Source organism: Pieris rapae, chromosome 10 (genome assembly GCF_905147795.1).
Source record: "Pieris rapae chromosome 10, ilPieRapa1.1, whole genome shotgun sequence".
Classification (NCBI taxonomy): domain Eukaryota; kingdom Metazoa; phylum Arthropoda; class Insecta; order Lepidoptera; family Pieridae; genus Pieris; species Pieris rapae.
Genome location: NC_059518.1, coordinates 5,612,775 through 5,629,384, shown reverse-complemented (window position 1 = coordinate 5,629,384; position 16,610 = coordinate 5,612,775). Strand labels below are relative to the sequence as shown.

General features: G+C 33.7%; 3 protein-coding genes across 5 annotated transcripts in view; 2 read left to right on the top strand and 1 right to left on the bottom strand.

Moving 5' to 3' along the window:
- The window catches only part of LOC111004473, a 46,870-nt gene extending 37,310 nt beyond the window's left edge, over window positions 1–9,560 (bottom strand). For all 3 annotated transcript variants that reach the window (XM_045629870.1, XM_045629869.1, XM_045629871.1), the window contains exon 1: window positions 9,418–9,560. In XM_045629870.1, coding sequence (XP_045485826.1) covers window positions 9,418–9,496 — 79 coding nt within the window. In that variant the 5' untranslated portion in view covers window positions 9,497–9,560. The remainder of the gene's footprint in view (window positions 1–9,417) is intronic.
- On the top strand, window positions 436–4,153 carry LOC111004485 (maltase A1). Its single transcript, XM_022275529.2, has 8 exons — window positions 436–678; window positions 957–1,136; window positions 1,205–1,359; window positions 1,467–1,852; window positions 2,137–2,338; window positions 2,535–2,891; window positions 3,158–3,396; window positions 3,854–4,153. Exons 1-8 carry the CDS (start codon window positions 468–470, stop codon window positions 3,924–3,926), a joined length of 1,803 nt encoding a protein of 600 aa, XP_022131221.2. The 5' UTR covers window positions 436–467; the 3' UTR covers window positions 3,927–4,153.
- On the top strand, window positions 4,400–9,257 carry LOC111004486 (maltase 1). Its single transcript, XM_045629868.1, has 8 exons — window positions 4,400–4,659; window positions 5,015–5,194; window positions 5,703–5,833; window positions 6,019–6,278; window positions 6,559–6,733; window positions 6,952–7,326; window positions 7,894–8,047; window positions 8,396–9,257. The coding sequence occupies exons 1-8, from the start codon at window positions 4,527–4,529 to the stop codon at window positions 8,572–8,574; spliced, it is 1,587 nt and encodes a 528-aa protein (XP_045485824.1). The 5' UTR covers window positions 4,400–4,526; the 3' UTR covers window positions 8,575–9,257.
- Window positions 9,561–16,610: the final 7,050 nt, after the last annotated feature.

Genomic DNA, 16,610 nt, shown 5'->3' with positions numbered 1-16,610 from the left:
ATTTTTTATATACTAAAGAATCTATATAACAGAAACATTCGATAATACTTTAAAAATAACCAGTCATTAAGACTTTGATAACATTATCTATACTTATAAACACAATAAAGTTGTAATAATCTGAAACGTTATATTCACATTATAAAAAGTATCTATACAAAAATATTTAAAATTGTACTTTACTATTCGTATAAGTAGGCATTACACAAACTCGGTTGTACTTTTGGAGTAGTTTTTTTTAAATTGTATTACACACAAATAGTACGAATTATATAATTCCTCAAGATTTAAGTTGGCTAAACTTGTATTCCACGTAGATTCAATCTTCGTCATTGTTATTTACAGATATTGAAAAATCTATATCATTAGATCATTCTTTTATCTTTATAATGCAATTGCACAATTTAACAAGATACGTTGTTTATGGCTTTTTATACTATTGATTATAACAGCACTTCTCAATCGAAATGCCGCCTGCGAAGTTGCTTGGAATCTCTCTTGTGGTCATCATAGCTCTGGGCGTGGTTATTGGAAGTTTGACATGGGCGTTCCTTGTCACGAGAGGTTCGGACCCTCCAGATTTAAAGCCGACGGACTGGTGGGAACACACTGTTATATACCAGATTTACCCTCGGTCCTTCAAAGACAGCGATGGAGATGGAATCGGTGATTTAAGAGGTAATTATTTATATATGGTTATTTTTTTTAAATATTTGTTTTGAAGTTTTCAATAGAACATATTAAAAAACATCACCCAAACGTTAGTTATTACGAATACCGAGATGCATAACCAAGAAACTTAACACCGTTATAATTTTGAAGTAATAGCTGACACACTTAATTATCTAACGCTCTTTCAAAAAACCTTGTACTTTGCTTGAGGAAAACAGATACCAATAATACCGAATGCTTCGGTATGCATAAGCCAAGTTTATGGGCATTATTATCCTATCCAGGAATCACGTCAAAGCTCGAACATTTTGTTGAGGCTGGAGTGGGTGCAATATGGATGTCTCCGGTTTTTGTATCTCCCATGGTGGACTTTGGGTATGACATCAGTGACTTTTACAATATCCAAGATGAATACGGAACGATGGCTGATTTTGAAGAACTCATTGAAAAGGCACACGCACTAGGTGGGTTACTGGCAAAAAGATATTAACTTCGAAGATATAAAAATATTCATATTTTTTCATTTCAACAGATATAAAAGTTCTTCTTGACTACGTCCCAAACCATGCTAGTAATGAGTCACTTTATTTCGTTCGTTCTGAGGCCCGTGACCCTGCTTATGAGAATTATTTTATCTGGGCCGATCCTGTGATTATAAATAATACAAGGACCGTTCCTTCGAATTGGGTATTGCATTTAGATTAGCTTTTGTTTCGTCTTAACAGCTTTAACTGATAGTTAATTTAACTTTACTGAAATAATACGGTATACATTACAAATCAGTTTATTATCAGATAAGTCAGTTTGGGGGATCAGTCTGGGAATGGAGTGAAGCAAGACAGCAGTATTATTTGCACCAATTTGCGAAAGAACAAGTAGATTTCAACTTCAGAGAACCAGCAGTGAGAGAGGAAATGCTTAATATTATGAAGTTCTGGTTTGAAAAAGGAGTAGATGGATTCAGATTGGATGCCCTTCCCCATCTTTTTGAAGCTGATCCTAATAACTATGGAGGTATATATCCTGATGAACCATTAAGTGGGAACATGTACTTAAGGCCTGACCAAGCGGGATATACAACACAGGAATTTGTTAGGGATCAAATAGAGCTGTATGATGTTGTATACGAGTGGAGAGCTTTCGCAGATAAATGGAAGGAAGACAATACTGCCGCAACAAAGTAAGACGATTTTGCCTTTTGGATTTATTTGGTTTTGTATTTTTGCAGTTATCACGAAGGCTCACTAAATATTTCAATCTCGAAGGCTCACTAAATATTTATACTAAGTTGATGTCTATTTTTATTAGTCTATTTTTAAACATAATATTTACGAATAAACATCGATACTGAAGGCGCCTTTAATTGAAATTGATAAGTACATAGTGAAGGCACCATTTACAAATAACAGAAGCAAAATCGTGTTGAAATTATCAAGCATAAGCTTTATACTTGTGTAATTACAGAATACTATTAGCGGAGGCGTATGCAAACATCACGATGACGATGTTGTACTACGGCGACGAACAAGGCAGGCGCGGATCACATTTCCCGTTCAATTTCGACTTCATCACGAGCCTCTCCGCTGAGTCTAACGCTCGGGACTTCGTTTATGTAATCAAACGTTGGCTCACGTACATGCCTTCGGGACAAGTTGCTAATTGGGTCGTAAGTATTGCTTTGATACTCGACTTTTGAGACTTTAAATTGAAAACCCACATGCAAGCTACTTTAATCCTTCAGAACGAGAGCACCAATTTGGTTCGTCTAGAATCCAGACATTTTATGCACTTTAAAGTTAAATTTACAGTTGCAAAGTTTTCTTCTACGCTGAAACTATTTTTGTTTTATTGAACACGCTCAGTTTGGCAATCACGATCAAAAACGGATGGCGTCCAGATTCAGAACAGACATGGTCGATGGACTTAATTCGTTAAACATGATGCTGCCAGGAGTAGCAATCACATACCAAGGAGAGGAAATAGGTATGAAAGATGGCTTTGTCAGTTGGGAAGATACGGTGGATGTCCAGGCATGTAATCAGGCCAATGAGGATAACTACTTGGATTATTCCCGGGACCCCGCGAGGACTCCATACCATTGGGACAACTCATCAAAAGCAGGTTTCAGTACTGGACTAAATACGTGGTTGCCTATCGCAGAGGACTATCAAGAAGTCAACCTTCAAGCTCAAAAAGAATCCGCAAAAAGCCACTTTAAGGTAAAAAAAACTTAATTAATATGTCTTATATATCTTAAATTAAAACGTAGGCCCTTCAAGCACTTGCCTATTTCTGTTTCCACCTTTTAGGCAGTCTGAGTCATTCTTAGTATACAATGTCGTTGAAGGACTCATTGTAGCAGTTTTTATAGTTATATCAGTATAATTGTAAAAGTCTAATACTACTAATAAACTTATCACTATTTTAAAACAATAAAAATTTTAATCTTTTATTATCAGAATTAATTTTATATGTATTTAACTAGGTGTACAAAACATTAACATCGCTTCGCAAGGAGCCAGCCTTGTCCCACGGGAACTATTTCATCCAGGCTTTAACTGAAAATACATTGGTGCTGGTCCGATACCTGAATACCCACGACACGTATGCTTTACTCTTCAATGTGGGTTCAAGCAATGATACAGTCGACACCTCTGATATCAATTACTTGTCAGCGCCACTCAAAGTACATACTTCGAGTATTCATTCTAGCAGAGATGTGGGGTAAGTAATGCGTAGTGTGATGTATATATGTACCCCAGAACCTCCTATTAGACATAAGTCTATAATTATATAATCAGTTATTCGCAGTACAATGAAATTTAAACTTTATAAAATAAGCTGATAAATAATATTAAAATTAATTTGTTAATTATTTTTCTATTAATTAAACAAACAATGAACTCTCTAAATATCTCACAATAACTAAAAACTAATTACGATTCGATTAGACTTTTTGTTGTCTATAAAAACAACTACTTACTATGTCTTAGATTTTTTTGTAATTAACTTCATAAATAGGTTGAGATTGATATGACGGCCTCTTGACAAAATTATTCGTTCCGGTCCTGTAAAATTGTGTTTTTGTTGCAATGAAAAAGATCTGTTTAGTGCCGTATAACATAAAAAGATTTTGTATGTATATCTGTATGATTTGTATATGTACTACAATTTTTTTCAGTGACACTTTAACGTTTGGAAAGATAATCCTACTACCGGGAGAGGCGTTGGTGATTAAAAGTCCACCAGCTTAAAAAATTCGTTCAATCTTGAAACATCTTACACATTCGAACCATAATTGAAGACCCTGAAATAGCAGTTAATGTCGGAACAGTGATAGACAATTTTCATCAAATTGCACAGACCATAATAATGGTGGACGGCGTTTCCTCTAGTGATGTACGATAAACACATGGCAAAACTTGTATATTATGTATTGTTCACATATTTTTATAGTGTAATAAATTTTGAATGTGATTGTTTTGAGATTTTAAGATTAAAAGAGTTTTAACGTACCCATTCGTCTATCATAAAACATAAAATTGTTGTGTTCGTTATATATGTCATTTGATAATTTAAAAACTCTTTTTTAAACGCAATGTCGAAATACCAATATTGGTAGAAAATTCAAAAACAAACTCAAACTCAAAATATCTTTATTCATATAGGTAAACATGTACACTTATGAACGTCAAAAATCAAATTTAATTTACATTTACAACCAGTTCGCAAGTCAAGGGCGTAGAGTTAAGCTTTGAATTCATTTATAAAAAGTAATAAATGTGTAATGGCAAATTCATCAAATATTACCTTCACTAGCACAATCAAATTCGAAAATCAATCAGTGTAATACAATGTGGCTCGTTGTGATAATGTCTGTGATGCTGGCTAAGACTGTGTCTGCAGGCTGGAATAATACAATCTACTACAAAGTATTAGTCGATTCATTCAAGGATTCTGATGGTGACGGCTTGGGAGACCTGATAGGTATTCGTACCTGATATATGTTAAAACTAGTACTGAAACGCTTGGACAATATTTAGGAAAATAAATATTTAATGAAGGAATTTTTTAAATCTTTTTAGTAGCCTTGTGTTCATTTATTACAATTATACTTGCTTATAAGGTCTTCGACTAAGAGCGCTTAAAAGATAATCCAAAGCCATTAAAACATTTTTAGGTTTCTTTATTGTAAATAAAAAAGTCAAAAAGTATGTGTAAGTATCTGAAGGAATTTGCGAATTCTTGTAAACGCTTTTTGATAAAAGAAAATCTAAATCAAGTCGCATTCAAATATTAATATATTAATCTTTCGGCGTTGGCGACATCTTTACATTTACAGGCGCAACAAAACAGTTAAGTTATATTGGAGCGGTAGGAGCTGATGCTGTTATTTTATCTCCAATTAACGCCAAAAGCCCTGACTGTGACCACCCAGGTACTGTAGGTTTCACCGAAATTGACCAACGCTACGGAGATGAAGACTCGTTAACAAAATTAATAGAAAAATCTCGAAAATTAGGTAAGTAATTATGTTAAACAAGTTGCTTGATTTTGTATGGTCTTTTATTTTAAGAATAATTAGGTATTTAATTTAAAGAACAATTAATATATAAACAAAGTGTGTCTATATGTATATACTATATAAATAAAGTCTTGTATGGAAATTGAGAAGGCTCAGAAATGCAAAGAGAGCGTCTCTATTACTCGATAAACTATCAAAAACTAATTAACATATTGACTACTAATACTTGACGAAACTAACGTAGTGAAATATGTTTTTGGTTTGTTAACTTAAGTTGTTAATGTCCTATAACCCCTAGGTGGGGCAGAGGGCGTCCTCGGTGAGTCTCCATCGCGTTCGGTCTTGGGCCTTGGTATTTCAAGCTTATTATTGTTAACTTAAGTAGATCATAAATAAACAAATTTATAATTTCGAAATATACTTGTACAGTCGACATGAGTCTTTTTTCTTTTGTTAAAAGCTGGGAGCTGAATAAAATAATAATTCCGATCAAATATTTTTTCAGATCTTAAGATGTTAGTAAGTGTAGACGTGCGCAGTATTAGTACTTTATCTGAATGTTTCAACCTTAGCGCTGCAAGGACTTTAGGTTTTGAGGACTGGGTTTTATGGCAAGACACTCCAGCCGACCCAAAGGTTAATTTTTTGTCTTCATACTATTTGTAAACCAGTCAAATTCCATTCCCTTGCTGTCTCCTTGTCTTTAGAACTACCCAATTGCATTTTAATAAGATAAAGCCAGTAACCTGTTTTTATGTATATGTTGAAAGTAACGAAATGTATGATATAATAAATATATATGATTCCGTAATTGCTTATAGCTTGATGGCGTCGACTGGGTGTGGAATGACATCAGAAACTCTTATTACGCTTCTATTAATAACGAAACTCTACTAAACCTCTGCTCAGACGGTGTGACGGAAGCTTTTAGAAGAGCTCAATGTATTTGGCTTCAACGAGGCTTTGCGGGACTTGTACTCAGTCCCGATTTTACCATTAATCACGAATGTGGTGTCAATTTCGTGCAAAAAATGGCTGTATACGCTCGCAGTTGTACCAGAGCTGCTAATATTGAGAAGCCGTAAGAACAATATTGTTAGTTAAATTGAAATATATAAAGTAATGAAAAGAGCGTACAAATTCTTAAAAGACCGGCAATGCGAGCCCTTTAGCATCGAGAGTGTCCATGGGCTGCGGTATCACTTAACATCAGGTTCTATCTGCCCGTTTGCCCCCTGTTCTATAAAAACAAATATTCAGACAGTGACAAGCAAATTTCAGACGTACGTAATGGATAGGCTCATAAAAGCATTTAAAATACGCTTAATTAAATATTCCATTAATTATTCATCTGTTTTCAGAATAATTTTAATTGATACAGCGTTCGAAATAGAAACCGCATCAAAGTACTACGATGACAGTGTCACTATAATAAGTAATGCCTTAACTGGCCCGGTGAGAACATCGCCATCTTTGGCTGTAGCTTTACATACTGAGCTCGTGTACTGCCCACAAGATATGACCCCCACGTGGCGCGTGAGTTCCCTGTTCTTGTCAGTTTTAATCTAGCATAAGCCTCCAAAATATAGCCATGTCGTTCGGGGAATATGTTCGTTTGGTCATTGGATATTTACGTTAAATACAACACGCTATATACGTTAAAAGTTATTTATTTTGCTTATCAGAAAGACACTTATAAATAATATAAAAAAAACTTGTCTTTAACATATGAATTTCCATAAATATTTTTTCAGACATCCAATTCGGAAAATCGGATTTTCTCGCGTTATGGCAGCGCATTCGTAGATGCAATCATTATTATATCTTTATTCTTACCGGGATCTACCATTATACAACAAGGTGATGAACTCGGTGCCGCTGACACGTTATTGGAATGGGCAACAACGAATAAATGTTGGCCTATACTAGCAAGGCCTTTTGCTGCACCCTTTCCATGGGATGATTCTCCATCAGCAGGATTTACAAGTGGTGAAAGCTGGCTAACACTTGCACCAAATTATAGATATGCGAATGCTAAAATAGAATTCGCAAACGAACAAAGTCACTTTGGAGTTGTGAGAGCGGTAGCTGTGCTTAGAAAATCGCCAGATTTTGGTCCACATTATGAAGTAATTTGTTTAATATTTTCTCCGGCTGATTCGCAACCTATTGTTAATCGCAGTCTTTGAGAATATTTAATAGTTTTTTTCTTCTATAATAGTTTCATAATATGAATATTATTGTGGTTGTAATTGTAAAAATTAAGATATTTTTTGTGGTCTATTATTAGTTCTAGGATTAAAGCCTCTTAGATATTTTTCCATTTCTTTTTTGTTCAGATCTAATTGTTTTGTATTGGACGATAGGGATCGTATTTTGAAAGTGCATAATTTTATATTATTTATTAACACTTCTTTACATTACAATATAATAATTGAACATAGTTAAATGAAAACGAGAGCCACTGGCGGCCTTATCGCTTTCGAGTGGTCTCTTCCATTTTCATTATTTTTCGTTTTTCATATATAATGGAGGGTGAGAGTATAATATCGTCAATGTGTTTTTCGTAGAACAGGGGAAGCTCACCTGTAGAGGCGTCTTAAGTAATACTACCAATTCAAATAAATAATAAGTTTATAAACGACATAGATATATATTTATATAATTTATAAATAACGCGACATTATTAATTCCAGATAAAACGTATTGATGACGCTCTTGTGATTCTAAGATGGGGTGCAATAGGCTCGCTTTTGATGGTTTCTAATTTGGGTCAACGAAATTGTGAAATACAGCTTTCTAAAATACCAGGACTTCCAAATGAAATGACGGCGGCAGTTAGTTCTGGAGGTTAAAATGTATTTTAGACTACATCCTTTAATTGTCTATTAAAGTATAGAAAATACATTACAAGTTTATCTACGTTTCTTCATGATACGAGGAGGTGTTGCGTATATAGAAAGATCAATTGGTTCACAGCTGTACATTAATAAAGTATACTAGACTAAAATTAAATTATATGAAAACTGTTACTTATATATTATAAATTAAAAAGTATATTTTAAGAGCAAAAACACGAAAATCACAGAATTCCGGTGTAGGTTTTTCAGACGTTTCAGACAGAGTATAACCAAATAATAGGAATTAATTTAATCTTCTTCCTAGATATATTTATACTAACGAATAAACATATTGTAGGTTCGAGTTCTTCAACAGGTGTGAACATCAATATGAATAAATTATTAAAGCTTGTTCCGGGGGAGACTATTCTGATGGCTGGACCTCCAAGGCACTGCGGAGGGCCGGGACCAGTTGATAAGATTGCAAACAAACTGTCTGAAGGTTGGCAGAAGATCAATAAATACTTTAGCGTGTAATCAACAAGTGTTAAAGGTTGACATTGTTATCAATAAATTACTAAATATTGCGATTTAATCTGCTTTTGACCTGGTGTTGGTTTAATGTCTGATAAAAGCGAAATTTTATCTTACTCGCAAACTATATAAAATATATATGGAAATTGCATGGTTAAAAAATAAGGGAGTAGAAATAAGAGAAAACTAAAAGTCCAATTAAAAATGGAAGTGGACATATCATAAAGTGGAAAATGTAACAGAAATCCAATTACAAGCCAACATCTTCAGCATGCTTGACACACTTCTTAGACGTACGTAAGACACAGAGCTCCGTACTAGGCTCCTAGCTGACCTATTTACGGAATATTAACCAACTATCCATTACCGCATTTTGTTCTTTAATTAAGAACTTTTACAGTATTATTGTATTGTATTGTATATTAAGTGAGGCAATATAGGAATTATTTTACTAATACATATGCGGTATACGGATACCATAGATTGTTGTCATGTCACGTGGTTTATGAAAAATCATTGATATTATTAAATGTTTATCTTAATCTTCAGGATCTTTCAGATTAAAAATTGCAAATCCTTACATTTCGCGCTTACTTTCAATGTTTTACTGAGACCAACCTGTAAATAACGTGTAAGCATTGTTCAGGCTCATTATAACTTTAACTGAAGTAATCACTTATAATCCAGATAGGCTATGTCGCAAAATGGAGTCCCATTAAGCGTAATAACCGCGAATTCTTCAGAGTATTCTTAAGCGGTCGCCGCTAGGGGGCGCTTTGCGGACGCCGGTATGTATATCTAAGTTAAATAAACGAAAGTAAGTGACATGAGCGAAAGGTTACTTACAGAACTTGCTTTTTTCGGCATTTCCAATAGATGCTAGGAGGAGTGCTGACAGCGCGATGAATAGAGCTCGCGCGTTCATGGCCGCGACGCGGGCTCGCGGTGGCCCGGCGCGGCGCGGACTAATATCCCACCACGGGTATCGATCGGGCGCGCGCTTTTTAGCGCATGCGAGCTTTTAGGGTTGCTAGAAATGAAAATTTAAAGTTTACGAAAAGTCTAGAGATGCTGGCAATGCTCACTTATCACATCTATTTAGTTTAAAAGAGCCAGTTACTGAATGTGCCAATATTACTACTTAACATTAAATTAAAAATTTAAGCTGTAACTATGAATCAAAACAACAGGCTTTTATTACTTAATTTTGCTAATATTACCTGATGAAGCAAAACACACATAACTAACCTTAACCATAATTTACCTTAAAATAACATTAGCTCCTTTATTCAAAACAAATAACATAATACTTTTAAAAAAATTAAAAATGCTTAGTGACATTTAAATTTAAATTTTATTTATTATTATTATTTTTAATTTTACATTTAAATTTCAATTTTAATTTAAAGAAACTCATCAAACAAGAAATGTATTATAAATATTTCTGAAACTTCACTGTTTTATGACGAAGGCTTCCATCAAAAACATTTTACATTATTTAAGCAAAGTTGAAATCTTTAATATACCCACACGAATTTCCCTAAAACAACACGCTAAAAGGAGATTCTTATTAATAATTCAAGAGATACGAAGGTATGCTTTCTGGCAACACCGTCCTCATTCTTGTAACCCAGCAAAAATCCTACAACTATATACTTGAATTTAAATTTAAGCCCTCTTCTCTCTTAGTTAGATTTCAGACTTGCTTAATCACAGCTTTAAATGCAACTTTGGAACAGCGATGCTGGAGACGCCGCAGGCTACTAATAGTACGAACTATCTTTATAAAAGCTGCCTCAAAATTAAACCTAGAATATCTCGCACCATTGTAATGCATTGCTGGTTACTAATGTAAAGATTTAAAAGACGTTGAAATAACTACGAGTTGGATTGGGTGAAAATATTATTTTCACGTTTTGTTTAACTGTGTTATTGTGTGCAATAAAGTTCTATGACGTTGACAGTTTTATTCGGTGTTGAAATTATTTTTAATTTAGAAACAAAACATTTTTGCATAGTTCATCGCATGTTGGCTAAAGCTGTTAGTTTTAAATTGAACTCCCGACTAACGAGGAGAAAATTATATTGGAAAATTGCGTTTCCAAATTGAAAACGGTTCGCTGCTTTTTTATAGAATTGCTCCCTAAACAATTTGTTAAATACTTCATACCCGCTTAAAATATGGTAGGTTGTCTTGTAGGTTTGAGTGTAACGGATTTATAGCTAAACATACATACATATAAGAAATACTAGAAATCGCGTGTTTTATAAGAACCTTAAAAGCCATAAATAAGGACTATATCTTAAAAATGAGGAAAAGCGTTGCAGCACCTTATGATCAATAAAAAGGAAAATTAGAACGTGTATAGTCAAGGTTCAAACGCAAGATCAGGATTTAAAGTCTCACGCTTAACCGCTAAGTAACATTCTTTTAATAGAAGTCATGGCTTCATAATTCTAGAATAAATCTATGAATGTTGTGACTGGAAGTACTATAAACCAGTGCCCCTTAGTGAGCAAAGACGAAGAGAATTTGGGAAAATATCCTGTTGAATATGGTGCTTGTAGGCATGATACGATGGTTGGTATGATACGTAATAGATAGGTAGAGTAAGATATCTTAGGTTCAATTGTGCAGAACATATGATAGATCAGAAATATAAAGTTATGTTTAAACATGCTCAACTGACGTAACTACAAATCGACAACTATTTATGACTTCTTCAACGATGCATAGCGATTTTTATTAAAAAAATTATGGAACATGACATAGACAGGTATCACTTATTCCACGTCATTAAATTTGAACCTATAGGCACCCCTACTCATCGGCAAATAAAACACAGGGTAAAGGCCGAGAGAAAAAGCCGGCGTAAAAAACTCTCGATACTCTTTTAAAAAACTAAATCATCAAACACCACTTATTTTAAAACAAATATAGCAAATTAACTAGAAGTAGCCTGCCCAGCACTAGTCCCAGGCCCTTTTATCGACTAGATAATCGTTAAATTTATAGTAAGCTTTTCTGTTATACATTTCTTAAATTAATTAAAGGCAGAGATAAAAGAGTCTCTGGGATGTTATTAAAGAAGAGTATCCCTTTTCCTAAAAATAGTTTGGTACTAATTTTAGATAGTCTAGTACGGGGAAATTGCATCCTGTGTTTGTTCCGAGTATTAACATTGTGTGTATGATCTATTCTAGTAAACTTATCACTATTTCTGTATACATACGTAATATTTTCATAAATATATTGCGAGGGTATATATAGTATATTAATTTCCTTGAATTTATCTCTCAGAGATTCCCTACATTTTATATTATAGATTGCTCTTTTGCAAGATGAAAATAGATTTGATATCAGCAGCATGACCCCATAATAATTAGATTCCAATTTAATTTGTTGGTAATGTTAGTATACATTAGGTTAATCCGTTTAAATACACCTTTAATGCTTGTTCAAAGTGCATCACGTAGGTAATGAAATTATAACCTGTCGAAGAATAAAATAAAAAAGCTATAAGCTCAATGTAGTTACAGAGATAAGACCCAGGGTTTCTTCTAAAGACGGTATCGGTCTCGAACCAGTACCTGGCCATCACGACCAACACCGACTTCTCAAGATGACCAGTTATGCGTACACTTACTTATATTTTAGTACATTTAACTCACAGTGGTGAAACTCGTATTCACTTTTCACCATTTTATAAGGCAAACAGATTTTAAATAAGATTTCTATAATATTAAACAATTACAGTCAAAATCGATAGAAAAAGAGATATTTAAAACATGAAACTCACTAATGTAACTGCATAAAGGCAATATATCATGACATTTTCAACAGAGCATAGGGAATGGTAATAAATAATTTTTCCCCGAAATTTCAACTTATTGACTAAATCTCACATGCAGTATACGGAATTTTGTAAACACAATTATAACTGAAAATCGTATACAAACTGTGACTACCCTCACGCCCCGACACTCGATTCGAGTATCTCTTTAAGTGTTTCAAGTACTCTTCATATGTAAAGGTATCTTTTCAACAGGTTCTTATGACGAATTATGAATTATTGTGAAGTTGATAACAAAAGAACGACAAGAAAGGTTCTATATTGCGTTTTGTGGTTATCCGTACCTTTAAACTCAAGAAGTATTGAGGTAATTACTTCTTGAATTGTAAATATTGCGAGTATTTACTAAAGAGAATTACAAAAGGAACGTTGCTTCTAAGTAATACATTCAATAACTAAAGATAAATTGGTTTTAATTTGCTGTTTTTGGTACACGCAAACGAATCCAAGTAATATCATGTCCTCTTCAAAGTGCACAATAATCGTTTAAGGCGTCAATAATTAGAAAACCTTATCGATATTAGGACTGTTACCGCTAATCGATTAATTAAATCAATCAATCAAGATAGCTAAAAAATTAGATAAAAAACGGGCCCCTTCAGGATCAGCAGAGGTCTCGAATACCACACGGCCCAGTCGCGGGCAGCCACCGGGTACCCCAGACCACCGTTGATGATACGTAAACCCCAAAAATACGGATATATTGTGCGTTATCGTGAGTTATCATTATCTATGTGACGTCACGATAAATAGATATAATTGTCGTGACGATTGTGATAACGCTACTGTAATTACCGAGTCTAAACTGACTAGAGGCGCCTGTGTCCGAATCACAAAAATTCTCAATTTTTTCTTATACTTCGTACTCTTTCTAAATCACTCTTCTAGTTACGATCTGCTTCTTTCTCACTATTGCGAAATAGATACATATTTGTAGTCTGATTTCTCTTTGTTATTTCATAGTAATTTTTGTTTCAATTTCTTAGTTCTAAAGGTCTTAAGTTCGAAAGTTCGAAAGCTGTTTAATACAACTTCCTTTTACTAAACAAAATATAAGTATCACTTTGTCGTATCAAGGTTCTCTCGTGTCATACCAAATCCTTACTCTTTTTCCGTACGCAAATACTGTTTAATTAATAGCAATGTGACAACAAAACAGACGCTATCTTCAATTTGCAATGAATTGTGGTCAGAACGTGTCGGCTAATGAACGCATAGTTTACAGCTTACACCGCTGCATGGCGCTGAGAGCGATGCCCAGGAATGTTGGCGGTTTCATTAACAATATAAATTACTATTAATTGTTTGATTAGATTACTGTGGTGCTGCAGAGCAACAGAAATCAAATCTAGGTATAATAAACATAGGTAGGTATAATGCTTATCAATATCTTTGTTTATGAAAAGTTTTGTTTAAAGAGTTATTAATAGTTCCCTTAAAATCTCTATTTTTGTCTTTGATATACGAGAGTACGTGAAATTTTTTTGTTGACTTGTATGCATACAGATAACAAATTATACCAATGAAAGAAGTTATATCATTATATCAAATACGTTTTCTTAATCTGTTGTAGCAAAAGATTAGGGATCGTAGGTATCTGCCTCCTCACTAAATGCCTCAATTGTGGACATAAAATTAAAATTATGCACATATTGTTCCGTAGCAGGACCAGCCACCATATTTCTTCGCAATGTACGAAATTTTTCAAAACTAAGTACCTGATTCTAAACAATTATGGAAATTACACAAAAACTACAACATATGTATCACATAGTACACTTAATAACTATGAAATATATATGATACGTAATCATAAGTAAAATGCGGCAAAAATGCAAGCGATGCCGTCAAGCGGAAATTTAGTTATCAATACATGTATCTGGGTTGAATAAAAGTGAAATAGCACGCATCCAACCGGTCTCACATCGCCTTTATCGCTTGTTTAAAACATTACTATAATTGATGTTTGTTTTTACCGAAATCTAACATAACTTTCTAGAATTGAGAATGATTGTTAACAATACTTTGAGATACTTAAACCATAGAGGGAGGTACTGGGAGATTTCCCGTTGACTTGCGAAGAATCTAAGAACTTGGATATTCGCAGTATTTACGCTTACTTAGTAGTAAGAAGTACTTAACAAACAACTATGCAATTTTACCTCTTGGCATACACGAGTAGAGTCTACACAGAATAAAGTTAAAATTTTCCTTTCTATGTGCCTTAGATGAAGCTGTACTTTCTGGATAGTGATTGTACGTTATGGTATTAGACATATAGATAGACTGTAGTAAAACTCTTTAATCTCTAATCTCTGTTTTATAAAAGGAGTCTTACGTGATGTTAAATGATAACTGTCTAAGTGTCTGCCTATGGACAGGCTCAGAGCCAGAGGGCTCGCGAGTGCGTTGCCGGCTTTTTAAGACTTGGTACGCTCTTTCTTGAAGGACCCTAAGTCGAATTGTTTGGAAATAAAAAATAAAATATGTTTATCATGGAACATAATACAGACAGATATCACTTATTCCACATCATTAAATTTGAACCTTCTAATACCTCGGTGGTCAGCTGGTTCCAGATAGTGCTGGTGCGCGGCAAAAACTCAATGTAATGATTTTATACAGTACTACTGTCGATTTAATTAAATAATATGTTATTAAAATGTTCTCAACTTCTTCTGTTGAACCGATGTCAAAGATCAATATCGTTTTTGGAAGATTAAAATGGCCGTTTTAAATCTTCCGAAAACGATATTGATTTTATACGGAGGAGAATATTTATATCTGCATGTAAATTAATTAAATATTATGTAATACATAAAAAACCTTCTAGCGAAGTGAAATTTTAAAAAGTAAACCACACGTTGGTGGCATCTGACGTCTATATTTTTATTAATAACTATATTGCAATGAAAACTGGAAATGCCAAATTGTAGAATATTGTAAGCTTCACAAAATAACGAAATATGTTTCCAATTCATGACTTGATTGCAATAATAATTCCATTGATGCAATTTAAATAAAGATCCAGTTATATAACCGTTTTACTAGAAATATACATATATTAAACCTACATACAACCTAAGTCATGTTCATTATGAAGTAGCAAAGACAATAATAGCTTCCGACTATAAAGTGATATATAACAAGGCGTTTGCGGTATCACTAGACTTTAGCACCTTCTTAATAGCTAGTAATTCTATATCATAGGGTTTCTGCATAACTTTACTTATCTAATAAATTGTTTTTTTTTATAGATCAGGGGGCAGGAGGCTCACCTAATGTTAAGTGATACCGCCGCCCATGGACACTCTCAATACCAGAGGGCTCGCGAGTACGTTGCCGGCCTTTTATCCTAACTAAAAATATTGCTTATCTAAAAGTGTCAGAAGGTTAGATTTCGGAAAAACGAAATGAATCCAGTTCCGGTCCTGGTTTCGATTCCAGACAAAACTTGTTGCTCTACGTAATAAATGACACAAATGCATCTGCCTGTGTGTTACGACATTTCAAACAAACTCAGTAGTTACGAGAGTCAATTTACTGAAAACAGGTGGCCGGACGGTGGTCGGACTTTCACCCGCCTGTATGACATAATTAATTATATTATTCGCAATGTTGAATGCATCATTTTGGACAGGAATTCTAGAGCCATAATTTATCAATATTTTCAGAATGAACCAAATGTTTAGACATAACTTTGCTCACATTGTTAAAAAATATATATATCGAGAAATATATAGTGTTCTTCAATGCTAAAGGTCGTCATGGGTTTCAAAAAAATGGATCGACGATTGCATCATGAATTATTTATTAATTTAAAGTTGTGCAATGTTGTGTCCTAAATAACAATATAGGTTGGTATATTTATAACTTAAAAACCAAGGTTAAGCGGTTATCACTTTCACATAAATTTTGTCAAGGTTAAAAAATTAAATGGTATAACACTACTATGGCTTCTTCACACTTTAAGACTTTAATAACGTAATACATATATGAACATATTTAAAGTTAGTATTTTAAAAAGACGAACAAAGTTTCAATACATCTCACAATATATTATTTGCTATGCTTGTAACCAACAATTTGATAATAACTATAACATTAAGAATAACAATATGAACAACAAATAAATTAGGTAAGTTCATTAACTAAAGATAAATTTTGTTTGCTATGTATAAGTAC